General features: G+C 35.9%; 1 protein-coding gene across 1 annotated transcript in view; it reads right to left on the bottom strand.

The window, feature by feature from the left end:
• Window positions 1-16,812, bottom strand: part of LOC134714612 (serine/threonine-protein kinase ATR-like) — a 77,997-nt gene that overhangs the window by 43,244 nt on the left and 17,941 nt on the right. Inside the window, exons 16-23 of the mRNA XM_063575998.1 lie at window positions 16,695-16,776; window positions 16,357-16,451; window positions 15,791-15,894; window positions 3,379-3,474; window positions 2,155-2,231; window positions 1,532-1,639; window positions 1,142-1,274; window positions 82-231 (exon numbers count right to left, since the gene is read on the bottom strand). Of these exons, the coding sequence (XP_063432068.1) occupies window positions 82-231; window positions 1,142-1,274; window positions 1,532-1,639; window positions 2,155-2,231; window positions 3,379-3,474; window positions 15,791-15,894; window positions 16,357-16,451; window positions 16,695-16,776 (845 nt within the window). The remainder of the gene's footprint in view (window positions 1-81; window positions 232-1,141; window positions 1,275-1,531; window positions 1,640-2,154; window positions 2,232-3,378; window positions 3,475-15,790; window positions 15,895-16,356; window positions 16,452-16,694; window positions 16,777-16,812) is intronic.

Raw genomic sequence — 16,812 nt, 5'->3', positions numbered from 1 at the left:
GCTAAATGTGTATGATATTGTCTGTAAATATCTTTTCAAATCTGTATTTCACAAAATGCTATTATAAACTTAAATGCTTACCTTCCAAACTGAGCAAGTGTTAGAACAATAGTTTCCTGAAGCCTGATATTCTGTTCCATACATGCTGCATAGTAAGCTTCCTTCAGTTTGGTCACTATTCTTTGGTTTGTTTCATTACAGTTTTCACCAACTAAGTATGGCACAACTTTACTGAAAATAAAAACAAACAGATTCTTTCAGACATTATCAGAGTTAGCAATGAACCACATATTGATAAGGTCTACATACAATGGAAATATTTCATAAAATTTTGAAATTAAATCAATCATTAACATAATACAAATATGATGATCATTGGGCCCTTTATAGCTTACTATTAGGTGTGAGCCAAGGCTCTGTGTTGAAGACCTTGACCTTTAATGTTGGTTTTTTTACAAATTGTGACTTGGATGGCGAGTTGTCACCTTGGCACTCATACCGCATCTTCTGGTATGTATAATCCTCAATAGCTAGAGTGAGTAGATGATTAATGAACTAACCTAAAACTAACTCTGATATTATAATCAGGATCAACCAAAACATCTAGAACTGTATCTAACATACTGACTAATGTAGAACTTACCTAAAACTAACTCTGATATTATAATCAGGATCAACCAAAACATCTAGAGCTGTATCTAACATACTGACTATTGTAGAACTTACCTAAAACTAACTCTGATATTATAATCAGGATCAACCAAAACATCTAGAGCTGTATCTAACATACTGACTAATGTAGAACTTACCTAAAACTAACTCTGATATTATAATCAGGATCAACCAAAACATCTAGAGCTGTATCTAACATACTGACTATTGTAGAACTTACCTAAAACTAACTCTGATATTATAATCAGGATCAACCAAAACATCTAGAGCTGTATCTAACATACTGACTATTGTAGAACTTACCTAAAACTAACTCTGATATTATAATCAGGATCAACCAAAACATTTAGTGCTGTATCTAACATACTGACTATTGTAGAACTTACCTAAAACTAACTCTGATATTATAATCAGGATCAACCAAAACATTTAGTGCTGTATCTAACATACTGACTATTGTAGAACTTACCTAAAACTAACTCTGATATTATAATCAGGATCAACCAAAACATTTAGTGCTGTATCTAACATACTGACTATTGTAGAACTTTTGGCTCTCACTCCTATATGTCCAAACATTCTCTTCAAACTCCCTATAATACCTATAAAAATAAATATTTTAGGCATTTGAAAACAGGGGCTATGTGTCTACAAAATCTGAAATGTATTCATTTGTAATACCATTTTTCACAAACTGGATAAAAAATCACCTAAGAATATTAATTTCAAATTATAAAGCTTAAAAAATGATTTGAAGATTTGTATTGTTTTAAGGCAGTAATTTTACCAGTTAATCTTATTTAGACCTACAGCTTTAAAATTGTGCCTAAATTGAATAATAGGATGTTAAATCTCTCACTTTTCTTGATTGTTGTATCATCTGATGACAGCAATGTCAGATAAGGTACAAACATATTTGGATCCACAAGGTTTGGTCTGCTCTTAGAGGCATTGTTTGACTGCTCATCTGAAAATCAATAGCAAGATATTTTTAATCTTCATATTGAATATACATAATTATCAATTCATTACATTTAACTATATTCTTATGTGAAACAGGTTAAAAATACCACAAAATCAAGGTATGTACTGTAGCTATCCCAAAAACATTAAGTTTTCAATTCTTTTTTTTCTTTCAGAAATGTCTTCTTTATCATGTTCGTTTATAACCTTTCATTTTCCTTTTCTAACTGATGACATTTAAATCATAATCTTGCAAATATTCTATGTTACAGACCAGTACATTTCATATAAAAACAATGTGAAATCCAGAAAAGTCCATATGCTACAACACCCCATCATCAATCACATTTCAATGTTCAGTGAATGGTGAGAAGTAGGTCAAATACCCAAATTTGGAAAACATTTTAAAACTTCACAACAAAAATTTACATGTGTATTAAATTTCAAGACTTCATGGTGAATAAGCTTTCAATAACTTTTAACTTTAAAATTTTGACTATTTCTGCAATTTTTAAGTACCTTTCAAGTTGTCACAAGACAAACACTGTATTTCAAATGACTCATAAAAAGGATTTTTTAGCTCATCAGATTTGTACCTGAAACAGAAATCATTTATAACAACTAATAATTTTTTACAAGAATTCATGCCTAGAAACTTTGTAAGTGAATCTTTCTTTGTAAACAGTCAGGGGCATTACTTAAACAAGTAACAATTAAAATTACCTATACAAGTAATGTTGAAAACGAGGCTAATTTAAATATAACTTAAATAAGTTATTTTTCTGAATATTATTTTTATAGGTGTCTAAGAATACAGATTTTACTAGCTTTAAATAATTTTCACAGTTATCTGGTTATTTTTCCCTTAATATATAAAAACTAATTCTTCAGAAACACTAATTAACTTTCCAACCAATTATCTTTCATAACGACGCTTTTGGGTCAAAGATTGGTCTTTTGGGACTATTAAATTATCATTTTCCTCTAAAATCTTGAAGGTAGACTGATATAAATAGATAGATACTTGTGAAGTAATTAAGACCTGAAGTTATTTATAATTTGTAACCTAAATCAATTAAATATGTGCCTTAGATAAGTGTTATTGCTATTTTTTTCAAAAATGTTTAAAATAACTTATTCAAGTAATATTTTTGTCATTATTTTCAAAGTAACCCTTTATCTCTATACTCCTCTCAAATCTGATGAATTCTTTATTTTATGGTATAAAATATTGTTTAAACTGCATTTAATCTACGTTTCTATTGAAAATTAAAATAACTCTATTAAGTAATTTTATCATTTTTGAAATAAAAAAATACTTTACTATATAAGTAATTAAAAAAAATAACTTGTTTAAGTAACGCCCCTGACTGGTAAAAGCATTGTCATGATACTTGTAATTCAACTTATTTTTGCTTATGCTTTATTCCTGTACAGCCCTTTTGAAGAAGTCTTTGTTTCAATTTTTTTCAAGATTTACTTGATGTACTTATGCAAAAGAAGGTCAAAGTTTGACATGCAAGCAACTATTGTATTCTGCTAAACAAAATCAGAAAAATAAATCCCTCTCAAAATAAAGTCAGTTTACAGTACCTTATTTTGTTTCACTGCCTTCATAACTATACCCTCCTTTCATATGCTGAATATTTCTTTTTTTTTTCTCTGATCATTAAATTGAAAACAAAAACATCTTAAATTGCTAACAGCAAATACAATCTTAAATGTATCATAAAAAATAGTTACCTAAGGACAGCCTTCCTGCAAACTACACAGGCTAAAATCCCTACATTATTGGCCAATGATAACTGAACTTCTCTACTTTTATCGTCTATAACAGGACTGAAATAAACAAGTGAAATGCTGAGCAACTAATAATTAATGACACCCTTGTCCAGCTCAAAGTATAAGGTAAACAGGAAGTCGTTGAGTGATGAATCTTTCAAACTCATCACATGGTATAGCTAGCTAATATAAACCTTGAAACCAAATTTCAGAAATCCTTATGATGTAAAGTTACTGTGAAAAATGTGGCGAAAAAATAATCATAGGATGGAAGGACAGACAGGTCAAAACAGCATACCCCCTCTTTTTTTATAGCAGAGGTATAAAAATGCATTTTTGATTTATTTGATGTCATAGAAATAAATTTCAATTATCTTTTTAATAGATATAATATTTTATAAGTTTGACATGAAATAACTAAATGTTCTATTATTTTTTTAATAATAGTGTCAACATGATGAAATGCTTCACATACTAATTGAAGATTTCTAAAAAAAAAAAGTAGAACCTCTGTTAACTGGAAACCTCTGTAACTTAATGTATACCTTACCTGATAAGATCATGGACAAGATGGTTGGCATGAGGTCCTAGATGTAGAAGTAAGGTAGGAAAGGATGTTGTAACTTAATGTATACCTTACCTGATAAGATCATGGACAAGATGGTTGGCATTAGGTCCTAGATGTAGAAGTAAGGTAGGGAAGGATGTCATAGCCGTATTTCTGTAACTTAAGGTATACCTTACCTGATAAGATCATGGACAAGATGGTTGGCATTAGGTCCTAGATGTAGAAGTAAGGTAGGGAAGGATGTTGTAACTTAATGTATACCTTACCTGATAAGATCATGGACAAGATGGTTGGCATTAGGTCCTAGATGTAGAAGTAAGGTAGGGAAGGATGTCATGGCCGTATTTCTGTAACTTAATGTATACCTAACCTAATAAGATCATGGACAAGATGGTTGGCATTAGGTCCTAGATGTAGAAGGAAGGTAGGGAAGGATGTTGTAACTTAATGTACACCTTACCTGATAAGATCAAGGACAAGATGGTTGGCATTAGGTCCTAGATGTAGAAGTAAGGTAGGGAAGGATGTTGTACCTTACCTGATAAGATCATGGACAAGATGGTTGGCATTAGGTCCTAGATGTAGAAGTAAGGTAGGGAAGGATGTTGTAACTTAATGTATACCTTACCTAATAAGATCATGGACAAGATGGTTGGCATTAGGTCCTAGATGTAGAAGTAAGGTAGGGAAGGATGTTGCAACTTAATGTATACCATACCTGATAAGATCATGGACAAGATGGTTGGCATTAGGTCCTAGATGTAGAAGTAAGGTAGGGAAGGATGTTGTAACTTAATGTATACCATACCTGATAAGATCATGAACAAGATGGTTGGCATTAGGTCCTAGATGTAGAAGTAAGGTAGGGAAGGATGTTGTAACTTAATGTATACCATACCTGATAAGATCATGAACAAGATGGTTGGCATTAGGTCCTAGATGTAGAAGTAAGGTAGGGAAGGATGTTGTAACTTAATGTATACCATACCTGATAAGATCATGGACAAGATGGTTGGCATTAGGTCCTAGATGTAGAAGTAAGGTAGGGAAGGATGTTGTAACTTAATGTATACCATACCTGATAAGATCATGGACAAGATGGTTGGCATTAGGTCCTAGATGTAGAAGTAAGGTAGGGAAGGATGTTGTAACTTAATGTATACCTTACCTGATAAGATCATGGACAAGATGGTTGGCATTAGGTCCTAGATGTAGAAGTAAGGTAGGGAAGGATGTTGTAACTTAATGTATACCTTACCTGATAAGATCATGGACAAGATGGTTGGCATTAGGTCCTAGATGTAGAAGTAAGGTAGGGAAGGATGTTGTAACTTAATGTATACCTTACCTGATAAGATCATGGACAAGATGGTTGGCATTAGGTCCTAGATGTAGAAGTAAGGTAGGGAAGGATGTTGTAACTTAATGTATACCATACCTGATAAGATGATGGACAAGATGGTTGGCATTAGGTCCTAGATGTAGAAGTAAGGTAGGGAAGGATAATGTAACTTAATGTATACCTTACCTGATAAGATCATGGACAAGATGGTTGGCATTAGGTCCTAGATGTAGAAGTAAGGTAGGGAAGGATGTTGTAACTTAATGTATACCATACCTGATAAGATGATGGACAAGATGGTTGGCATTAGGTCCTAGATTTAGAAGTAAGGTAGGGAAGGATGTTGTAACTTAATGTATACCTTACCTGATAAGATCATGGACAAGATGGATGGCATTAGGTCCTAGATGTAGAAGCAAGGTAGGGAAGGATGTCATGGCCGTATTTCTGTAACTTAATGTATACCTTACCTAATAAGATCATGGACAAGATGGTTGGCATTAGGTCCTAGATGTAGAAGTAAGGTAGGGAAGGATGTCATGGCCGTATTTCTGTAACTTAATGTATACCTTACCTAATAAGATCATGGACAAGATGGTTGGCATTAGGTCCTAGATGTAGAAGTAAGGTAGGGAAGGATGTTGTAACTTGATGTATACCTTACCTGATAAGATCATGGACAAGATGGTTGGCATTAGGTCCTAGATGTAGAAGTAAGGTAGGGAAGGATGTTGTAACTTAATGTATACCTTACCTGATAAGATCATGGACAAGATGGTTGGCATTAGGTCCTAGATGTAGAAGTAAGGTAGGAAAGGATGTTGTAACTTAATGTATACCATACCTGATAAGATGATGGACAAGATGGTTGGCATTAGGTCCTAGATGTAGAAGTAAGGTAGGGAAGGATGTCATGGCCGTATTTCTGTAACTTAATGTATACCTTACCTAATAAGATCATGGACAAGATGGTTGGCATTAGGTCCTAGATGTAGAAGTAAGGTAGGAAAGGATGTTGTAACTTAATGTATACCATACCTGATAAGATGATGGACAAGATGGTTGGCATTAGGTCCTAGATGTAGAAGTAAGGTAGGGAAGGATGTTGTAACTTAATGTATACCTTACCTGATAAGATCATGGACAAGATGGTTGGCATTAGGTCCTAGATGTAGAAGTAAGGTAGGGAAGGATGTCATGGCCGTATTTCTGTAACTTAATGTATACCTTACCTAATAAGATCATGGACAAGATGGTTGGCATTAGGTCCTAGATGTAGAAGTAAGGTAGGGAAGGATGTCATGGCCGTATTTCTGTAACTTAATGTATACCTTACCTAATAAGATCATGGACAAGATGGTTGGCATTAGGTCCTAGATGTAGAAGTAAGGTAGGGAAGGATGTTGTAACTTAATGTATACCTTACCTGATAAGATCATGGACAAGATGGTTGGCATTAGGTCCTAGATGTAGAAGTAAGGTAGGGAAGGATGTTGTAACTTAATGTATACCATACCTAATAAGATCATGGACAAGATGGTTGGCATTAGGTCCTAGATGTAGAAGTAAGGTAGGGAAGGATGTCATGGCCGTATTTCTGTAACTTAATGTATACCTTACCTAATAAGATCATGGACAAGATGGTTGGCATTAGGTCCTAGATGTAGAAGTAAGGTAGGGAAGGATGTTGTAACTTAATGTATACCTTACCTGATAAGATCATGGACAAGATGGTTGGCATTAGGTCCTAGATGTAGAAGTAAGGTAGGGAAGGATGTTGTAACTTAATGTATACCATACCTGATAAGATCATGGACAAGATGGTTGGCATTAGGTCCTAGATGTAGAAGTAAGGTAGGGAAGGATGTCATGGCCGTATTTCTGTAACTTAATGTATACCTTACCTAATAAGATCATGGACAAGATGGTTGGCATTAGGTCCTAGATGTAGAAGTAAGGTAGGGAAGGATGTTGTAACTTAATGTATACCTTACCTGATAAGATCATGGACAAGATGGTTGGCATTAGGTCCTAGATGTAGAAGTAAGGTAGGGAAGGATGTTGTAACTTAATGTATACCTTACCTGATAAGATCATGGACAAGATGGTTGGCATTAGGTCCTAGATGTAGAAGTAAGGTAGGGAAGGATGTCATAGCCGTATTTCTGTAACTTAATGTATACCTTACCTAATAAGATCATGGACAAGATGGTTGGCATTAGGTCCTAGATGTAGAAGTAAGGTAGGGAAGGATGTTGTAACTTAATGTATACCTTACCTGATAAGATCATGGACAAGATGGTTGGCATTAGGTCCTAGATGTAGAAGTAAGGTAGGGAAGGATGTTGTAACTTAATGTATACCATACCTGATAAGATGATGGACAAGATGGTTGGCATTAGGTCCTAGATGTAGAAGTAAGGTAGGGAAGGATGTCATGGCCGTATTTCTGTAACTTAATGTATACCTTACCTAATAAGATCATGGACAAGATGGTTGGCATTAGGTCCTAGATGTAGAAGTAAGGTAGGGAAGGATGTCATGGCCGTATTTCTGTAACTTAATGTATACCTTACCTAATAAGATCATGGACAAGATGGTTGGCATTAGGTCCTAGATGTAGAAGTAAGGTAGGGAAGGATGTTGTAACTTTATGTTTACCTTACCTGATAAGATCATGAACAAGATGGTTGGCATTAGGTCCTAGATGTAGAAGTAAGGTAGGGAAGGATGTTGTAACTTAATGTATACGATAAGATCATGAACAAGATGGTTGGCATTAGGTCCTAGATGTAGAAGTAAGGTAGGGAAGGATGTTGTAACTTAATGTATACCTTACCTGATAAGATCATGGACAAGATGGTTGGCATTAGGTCCTAGATGTAGAAGTAAGGTAGGGAAGGATGTTGTAACTTAATGTATACCTTACCTAATAAGATCATGGACAAGATGGTTGGCATTAGGTCCTAGATGTAGAAGTAAGGTAGGGAAGGATGTTGTAACTTAATGTATACCTTACCTGATAAGATCATGGACAAGATGGTTGGCATTAGGTCCTAGATGTAGAAGTAAGGTAGGGAAGGATGTTGTAACTTAATGTATACCTTACCTGATAAGATCATGGACAAGATGGTTGGCATTAGGTCCTAGATGTAGAAGTAAGGTAGGAAAGGATGTTGTAACTTAATGTATACCTTACCTGATAAGATCATGGACAAGATGGTTGGCATTAGGTCCTAGATGTAGAAGTAAGGTAGGAAAGGATGTTGTAACTTAATGTATACCTTACCTGATAAGATCATGGACAAGATGGTTGGCATTAGGTCCTAGATGTAGAAGTAAGGTAGGGAAGGATGTTGTAACTTAATGTATACCTTACCTGATAAGATCATGGACAAGATGGTTGGCATTAGGTCCTAGATGTAGAAGTAAGGTAGGGAAGGATGTTGTAACTTAATGTATACCATACCTGATAAGATGATGGACAAGATGGTTGGCATTAGGTCCTAGATGTAGAAGTAAGGTAGGGAAGGATGTTGTAACTTAATGTATACCATACCTGATAAGATCATGGACAAGATGGTTGGCATTAGGTCCTAGATGTAGAAGTAAGGTAGGGAAGGATAATGTAACTTAATGTATACCATACCTGATAAGATCATGGACAAGATGGTTGGCATTAGGTCCTAGATGTAGAAGTAAGGTAGGGAAGGATGTTGTAACTTAATGTATACCATACCTGATAAGATCATGGACAAGATGGTTGGCATTAGGTCCTAGATGTAGAAGTAAGGTAGGGAAGGATAATGTAACTTAATGTATACCATACCTGATAAGATCATGGACAAGATGGTTGGCATTAGGTCCTAGATGTAGAAGTAAGGTAGGGAAGGATGTTGTAACTTAATGTATACCATACCTGATAAGATCATGGACAAGATGGTTGGCATTAGGTCCTAGATGTAGAAGTAAGGTAGGGAAGGATAATGTAACTTAATGTATACCATACCTGATAAGATCATGGACAAGATGGTTGGCATTAGGTCCTAGATGTAGAAGTAAGGTAGGGAAGGATGTTGTAACTTAATGTATACCATACCTGATAAGATCATGGACAAGATGGTTGGCATTAGGTCCTAGATGTAGAAGTAAGGTAGGAAAGGATGTTGTAACTTAATGTATACCTTACCTGATAAGATCATGGACAAGTTGGTTGGCATTAGGTCCTAGATGTAGAAGTAAGGTAGGAAAGGATGTTGTAACTTAATGTATACCTTACCTGATAAGATCATGGACAAGATGGTTGGCATTAGGTCCTAGATGTAGAAGTAAGGTAGGGAAGGATGTTGTAACTTAATGTATACCTTACCTGATAAGATCATGGACAAGATGGTTGGCATTAGGTCCTAGATGTAGAAGTAAGGTAGGGAAGGATGTTGTAACTTAATGTATACCATACCTGATAAGATGATGGACAAGATGGTTGGCATTAGGTCCTAGATGTAGAAGTAAGGTAGGGAAGGATGTTGTAACTTAATGTATACCATACCTGATAAGATCATGGACAAGATGGTTGGCATTAGGTCCTAGATGTAGAAGTAAGGTAGGGAAGGATAATGTAACTTAATGTATACCATACCTGATAAGATCATGGACAAGATGGTTGGCATTAGGTCCTAGATGTAGAAGTAAGGTAGGGAAGGATGTTGTAACTTAATGTATACCATACCTGATAAGATCATGGACAAGATGGTTGGCATTAGGTCCTAGATGTAGAAGTAAGGTAGGGAAGGATAATGTAACTTAATGTATACCATACCTGATAAGATCATGGACAAGATGGTTGGCATTAGGTCCTAGATGTAGAAGTAAGGTAGGGAAGGATGTTGTAACTTAATGTATACCATACCTGATAAGATCATGGACAAGATGGTTGGCATTAGGTCCTAGATGTAGAAGTAAGGTAGGGAAGGATAATGTAACTTAATGTATACCATACCTGATAAGATCATGGACAAGATGGTTGGCATTAGGTCCTAGATGTAGAAGTAAGGTAGGGAAGGATGTTGTAACTTAATGTATACCATACCTGATAAGATCATGGACAAGATGGTTGGCATTAGGTCCTAGATGTAGAAGTAAGGTAGGGAAGGATGTCATGGCCGTATTTCTGTAACTTAATGTATACCTTACCTAATAAGATCATGGACAAGATGGTTGGCATTAGGTCCTAGATGTAGAAGTAAGGTAGGGAAGGATGTTGTAACTTAATGTATACCTTACCTGATAAGATCATGGACAAGATGGTTGGCATTAGGTCCTAGATGTAGAAGTAAGGTAGGGAAGGATGTTGTAACTTAATGTATACCTTACCTGATAAGATCATGGACAAGATGGTTGGCATTAGGTCCTAGATGTAGAAGTAAGGTAGGGAAGGATGTTGTAACTTAATGTATACCTTACCTGATAAGATCATGGACAAGATGGTTGGCACTAGGTCCTAGATGTAGAAGTAAGGTAGGGAAGGATGTCATAGCCGTATTTCTGTAACTTAATGTATACCTTACCTAATAAGATCATGGACAAGATGGTTGGCATTAGGTCCTAGATGTAGAAGTAAGGTAGGGAAGGATGTTGTAACTTAATGTATACCTTACCCGATAAGATCATGGACAAGATGGTTGGCATTAGGTCCTAGATTTAGAAGTAAGGTAGGGAAGGATGTTGTAACTTAATGTATACCTTACCTGATAAGATCATGGACAAGATGGTTGGCATTAGGTCCTAGATGTAGAAGTAAGGTAGGGAAGGATGTCATGGCCGTATTTCTGTAACTTAATGTATACCTTACCTAATAAGATCATGGACAAGATGGTTGGCATTAGGTCCTAGATGTAGAAGTAAGGTAGGGAAGGATGTCATGGCCGTATTTCTGTAACTTAATGTATACCTTACCTAATAAGATCATGGACAAGATGGTTGGCATTAGGTCCTAGATGTAGAAGTAAGGTAGGGAAGGATGTTGTAACTTAATGTATACCTTACCTGATAAGATCATGGACAAGATGGTTGGCATTAGGTCCTAGATGTAGAAGTAAGGTAGGGAAGGATGTTGTAACTTAATGTATACCATACCTAATAAGATCATGGACAAGATGGTTGGCATTAGGTCCTAGATGTAGAAGTAAGGTAGGGAAGGATGTCATGGCCGTATTTCTGTAACTTAATGTATACCTTACCTAATAAGATCATGGACAAGATGGTTGGCATTAGGTCATAGATGTAGAAGTAAGGTAGGGAAGGATGTTGTAACACTTAATGTATACCTTACCTGATAAGATCATGGACAAGATGGTTGGCATTAGGTCCTAGATGTAGAAGTAAGGTAGGGAAGGATGTTGTAACTTAATGTATACCATACCTGATAAGATCATGGACAAGATGGTTGGCATTAGGTCCTAGATGTAGAAGTAAGGTAGGGAAGGATGTTGTAACTTAATGTATACCTTACCTGATAAGATCATGGACAAGATGGTTGGCATTAGGTCCTAGATGTAGAAGTAAGGTAGGGAAGGATGTTGTAACTTAATGTATACCATACCTGATAAGATCATGGACAAGATGGTTGGCATTAGGTCCTAGATGTAGAAGTAAGGTAGGGAAGGATGTCATGGCCGTATTTCTGTAACTTAATGTATACCTTACCTAATAAGATCATGGACAAGATGGTTGGCATTAGGTCCTAGATGTAGAAGTAAGGTAGGGAAGGATGTTGTAACTTAATGTATACCTTACCTGATAAGATCATGGACAAGATGGTTGGCATTAGGTCCTAGATGTAGAAGTAAGGTAGGAAAGGATGTTGTAACTTAATGTATACCTTACCTAATAAGATCATGGACAAGATGGTTGGCATTAGGTCCTAGATGTAGAAGTAAGGTAGGGAAGGATGTTGTAACTTAATGTATACCTTACCTGATAAGATCATGGACAAGATGGTTGGCATTAGGTCCTAGATGTAGAAGTAAGGTAGGAAAGGATGTTGTAACTTAATGTATACCTTACCTGATAAGATCATGGACAAGATGGTTGGCATTAGGTCCTAGATGTAGAAGTAAGGTAGGAAAGGATGTTGTAACTTAATGTATACCTTACCTGATAAGATCATGGACAAGATGGTTGGCATTAGGTCCTAGATGTAGAAGTAAGGTAGGGAAGGATGTTGTAACTTAATGTATACCTTACCCGATAAGATCATGGACAAGATGGTTGGCATTAGGTCCTAGATGTAGAAGTAAGGTAGGGAAGGATGTTGTAACTTAATGTATACCTTACCTGATAAGATCATGGACAAGATGGTTGGCATTAGGTCCTAGATGTAGAAGTAAGGTAGGGAAGGATGTTGTAACTTAATGTATACCTTACCTGATAAGATCATGGACAAGATGGTTGGCATTAGGTCCTAGATGTAGAAGTAAGGTAGGAAGGATGTTGTAACTTAATGTATACCTTACCTGATAAGATCATGGACAAGATGGTTGGCATTAGGTCCTAGATGTAGAAGTAAGGTAGGAAGGATGTTGTAACTTAATGTATACCTTACCTGATAAGATCATGGACAAGATGGTTGGCATTAGGTCCTAGATGTAGAAGTAAGGTAGGGAAGGATGTCATAGCTGTATTTCTGTAACTTAATGTATACTTTACCTGATAAGATCATGGACAAGATGGTTGGCATTAGGTCCTAGATGTAGAAGTAAGGTAGGGAAGGATGTCATAGCCGTATTTCTGTAACTTAATGTATACCTTACCTAATAAGATCATGGACAAGATGGTTGGCATTAGGTCCTAGATGTAGAAGTAAGGTAGGGAAGGATGTTGTAACTTAATGTATACCTTACCTGATAAGATCATGGACAAGATGGTTGGCATTAGGTCCTAGATGTAGAAGTAAGGTAGGGAAGGATGTTGTAACTTAATGTATACCTTACCTGATAAGATCATGGACAAGATGGTTGGCATTAGGTCCTAGATGTAGAAGTAAGGTAGGGAAGGATGTTGTAACTTAATGTATACCATACCTGATAAGATGATGGACAAGATGGTTGGCATTAGGTCCTAGATGTAGAAGTAAGGTAGGGAAGGATGTTGTAACTTAATGTATACCTTACCTGATAAGATCATGGACAAGATGGTTGGCATTAGGTCCTAGATGTAGAAGTAAGGTAGGGAAGGATGTTGTAACTTAATGTATACCTAACCTGATAAGATCATGGACAAGATGGTTGGCACTAGGTCCTAGATGTAGAAGTAAGGTAGGGAAGGATGTCATAGCCGTATTTCTGTAACTTAATGTATACCTTACCTAATAAGATCATGGACAAGATGGTTGGCATTAGGTCCAAGATGTAGAAGTAAGGTAGGGAAGGATGTTGTAACTTAATGTATACCTTACCCGATAAGATCATGGACAAGATGGTTGGCATTAGGTCCTAGATGTAGAAGTAAGGTAGGGAAGGATGTTGTAACTTAATGTATACCTTACCTGATAAGATCATGGACAAGATGGTTGGCATTAGGTCCTAGATGTAGAAGTAAGGTAGGGAAGGATGTCATGGCCGTATTTCTGTAACTTAATGTATACCTTACCTAATAAGATCATGGACAAGATGGTTGGCATTAGGTCCTAGATGTAGAAGTAAGGTAGGGAAGGATGTTGTAACTTAATGAATACCTTACCTGATAAGATCATGGACAAGATGGTTGGCATTAGGTCCTAGATGTAGAAGTAAGGTAGGGAAGGATGTTGTAACTTAATGTATACCTTACCTGATAAGATCATGGACAAGATGGTTGGCATTAGGTCCTAGATGTAGAAGTAAGGTAGGGAAGGATGTTGTAACTTAATGAATACCTTACCTGATAAGATCATGGACAAGATGGTTGGCATTAGGTCCTAGATGTAGAAGTAAGGTAGGGAAGGATGTTGTAACTTAATGTATACCTTACCTGATAAGATCATGGACAAGATGGTTGGCATTAGGTCCTAGATGTAGAAGTAAGGTAGGGAAGGATGTTGTAACTTAATGTATACCATACCTGATAAGATGATGGACAAGATGGTTGGCATTAGGTCCTAGATGTAGAAGTAAGGTAGGGAAGGATGTTGTAACTTAATGTATACCTTACCTGATAAGATCATGGACAAGATGGTTGGCATTAGGTCCTAGATGTAGAAGTAAGGTAGGAAAGGATGTTGTAACTTAATGTATACCTTACCTGATAAGATCATGGACAAGATGGTTGGCATTAGGTCCTAGATGTAGAAGTAAGGTAGGGAAGGATGTTGTAACTTAATGTATACCATACCTGATAAGATCATGGACAAGATGGTTGGCATTAGGTCCTAGATGTAGAAGTAAGGTAGGGAAGGATGTTGTAACTTAATGTATACCATACCTGATAAGATCATGGACAAGATGGTTGGCATAAGGTCCTAGATGTAGAAGTAAGGTAGGGAAGGATGTTGTAACTTAATGTATACCTTACCTGATAAGATCATGGACAAGATGGTTGGCATTAGGTCCTAGATGTAGAAGTAAGGTAGGGAAGGATGTTGTAACTTAATGTATACCATACCTGATAAGATCATGGACAAGATGGTTGGCATAAGGTCCTAGATGTAGAAGTAAGGTAGGGAAGGATGTTGTAACTTAATGTATACCTTACCTGATAAGATCATGGACAAGATGGTTGGCATTAGGTCCTAGATGTAGAAGTAAGGTAGGGAAGGATGTCATGGCCGTATTTCTGTAACTTAATGTATACCTTACCTAATAAGATCATGGACAAGATGGTTGGCATTAGGTCCTAGATGTAGAAGTAAGGTAGGGAAGGATGTTGTAACTTAATGTATACCTTACCTGATAAGATCATGGACAAGATGGTTGGCATTAGGTCCTAGATGTAGAAGTAAGGTAGGAAAGGATGTTGTAACTTAATGTATACCTTACCTGATAAGATCATGGACAAGATGGTTGGCATTAGGTCCTAGATGTAGAAGTAAGGTAGGGAAGGATGTTGTAACTTAATGTATACCATACCTGATAAGATCATGGACAAGATGGTTGGCATTAGGTCCTAGATGTAGAAGTAAGGTAGGGAAGGATGTTGTAACTTAATGTATACCATACCTGATAAGATCATGGACAAGATGGTTGGCATAAGGTCCTAGATGTAGAAGTAAGGTAGGGAAGGATGTTGTAACTTAATGTATACCTTACCTGATAAGATCATGGACAAGATGGTTGGCATTAGGTCCTAGATGTAGAAGTAAGGTAGGGAAGGATGTTGTAACTTAATGTATACCTTACCTGATAAGATCATGGACAAGATGGTTGGCATTAGGTCCTAGATGTAGAAGTAAGGTAGGGAAGGATGTTGTAACTTAATGTATACCTTACCTGATAAGATCATGGACAAGATGGTTGGCATTAGGTCCTAGATGTAGAAGTAAGGTAGGGAAAGATGTTATAGCTGTATTTCTAATCTGCCAATCTGTGTCAGACTAAAAGATTTACAAAACAATATTTTATTACATTTTTAGATTATCTATTCAAACAAAATCAGAAAATCTAAATTATGAGTTTCAAAATTTTTTAAAACTTTGGGAAACAAAATGCTTAGATTTAGAAATTCATTTCAGCTTTTATGGTCCATATTAAAGTTTAATAGTTATGTGAAAATATTAGAGTTAGTTATTTCCTTATTATACAAAACTGTAGTGAAAAATACTCCAGTAAAAATGATGGACTTAGGATCATCAAATGTATCTCTCTTGTTTTGGAATATTTTTCATACAAAATAAATTCTACTCTATCACATTCTGAAATCTATTTAATGGTTATTATATGCATAAAAGAGACAATATTTCATTTTAAAAAGTTTAATGACCTATCTAGGGATATTAATTGACACATCTGCAATAAAATGGTGTTCATCAAAAAAACTTAAATATTAACAAACTTACAAATGCTTGCTTGAAGACATGAACTCTCCATTTAGGTGACATGTCTTTTGGAAACAATGCCAATCCTTCAAGCAATCTGCATTTCACTGATAATTCTATAAAAAAATTAAAATGTATATGTAGTGACAGCAAACAAGCTGCAGAAACAGGAGCTAAACGTGGAAACTGATTCAACTAATGCTTAATAAAAAGCCACAGAAAATGAAATGGGTATGGAGAGACCCTGTTGTGTTTTCTACTTTTTTTCTCTTTTTTTGTAACCACTAGTTGTTTCATCAAAATGCAGGATAATATTTTCCTATCAAAATAAAACAAAACTTTCTTCAACACTTTCATACCTATTTTGTCTGACAAGTTCCTTGCTACATTGGCTATTTCCTTAGCATGGTCTGGTTTCAAGTCATACCAAGAGGGATCATTCTAAAACAAATATTTCAAAATTTCAGTATCTACAAA

This window comes from Mytilus trossulus, chromosome 4, assembly GCF_036588685.1.
Source record: "Mytilus trossulus isolate FHL-02 chromosome 4, PNRI_Mtr1.1.1.hap1, whole genome shotgun sequence".
In the NCBI taxonomy this organism is placed as follows: Eukaryota; Metazoa; Mollusca; class Bivalvia; order Mytilida; family Mytilidae; genus Mytilus; species Mytilus trossulus.
Note: the sequence above shows the minus strand (reverse complement) of the source record. Positions and strands in the feature narration are given on the sequence as shown.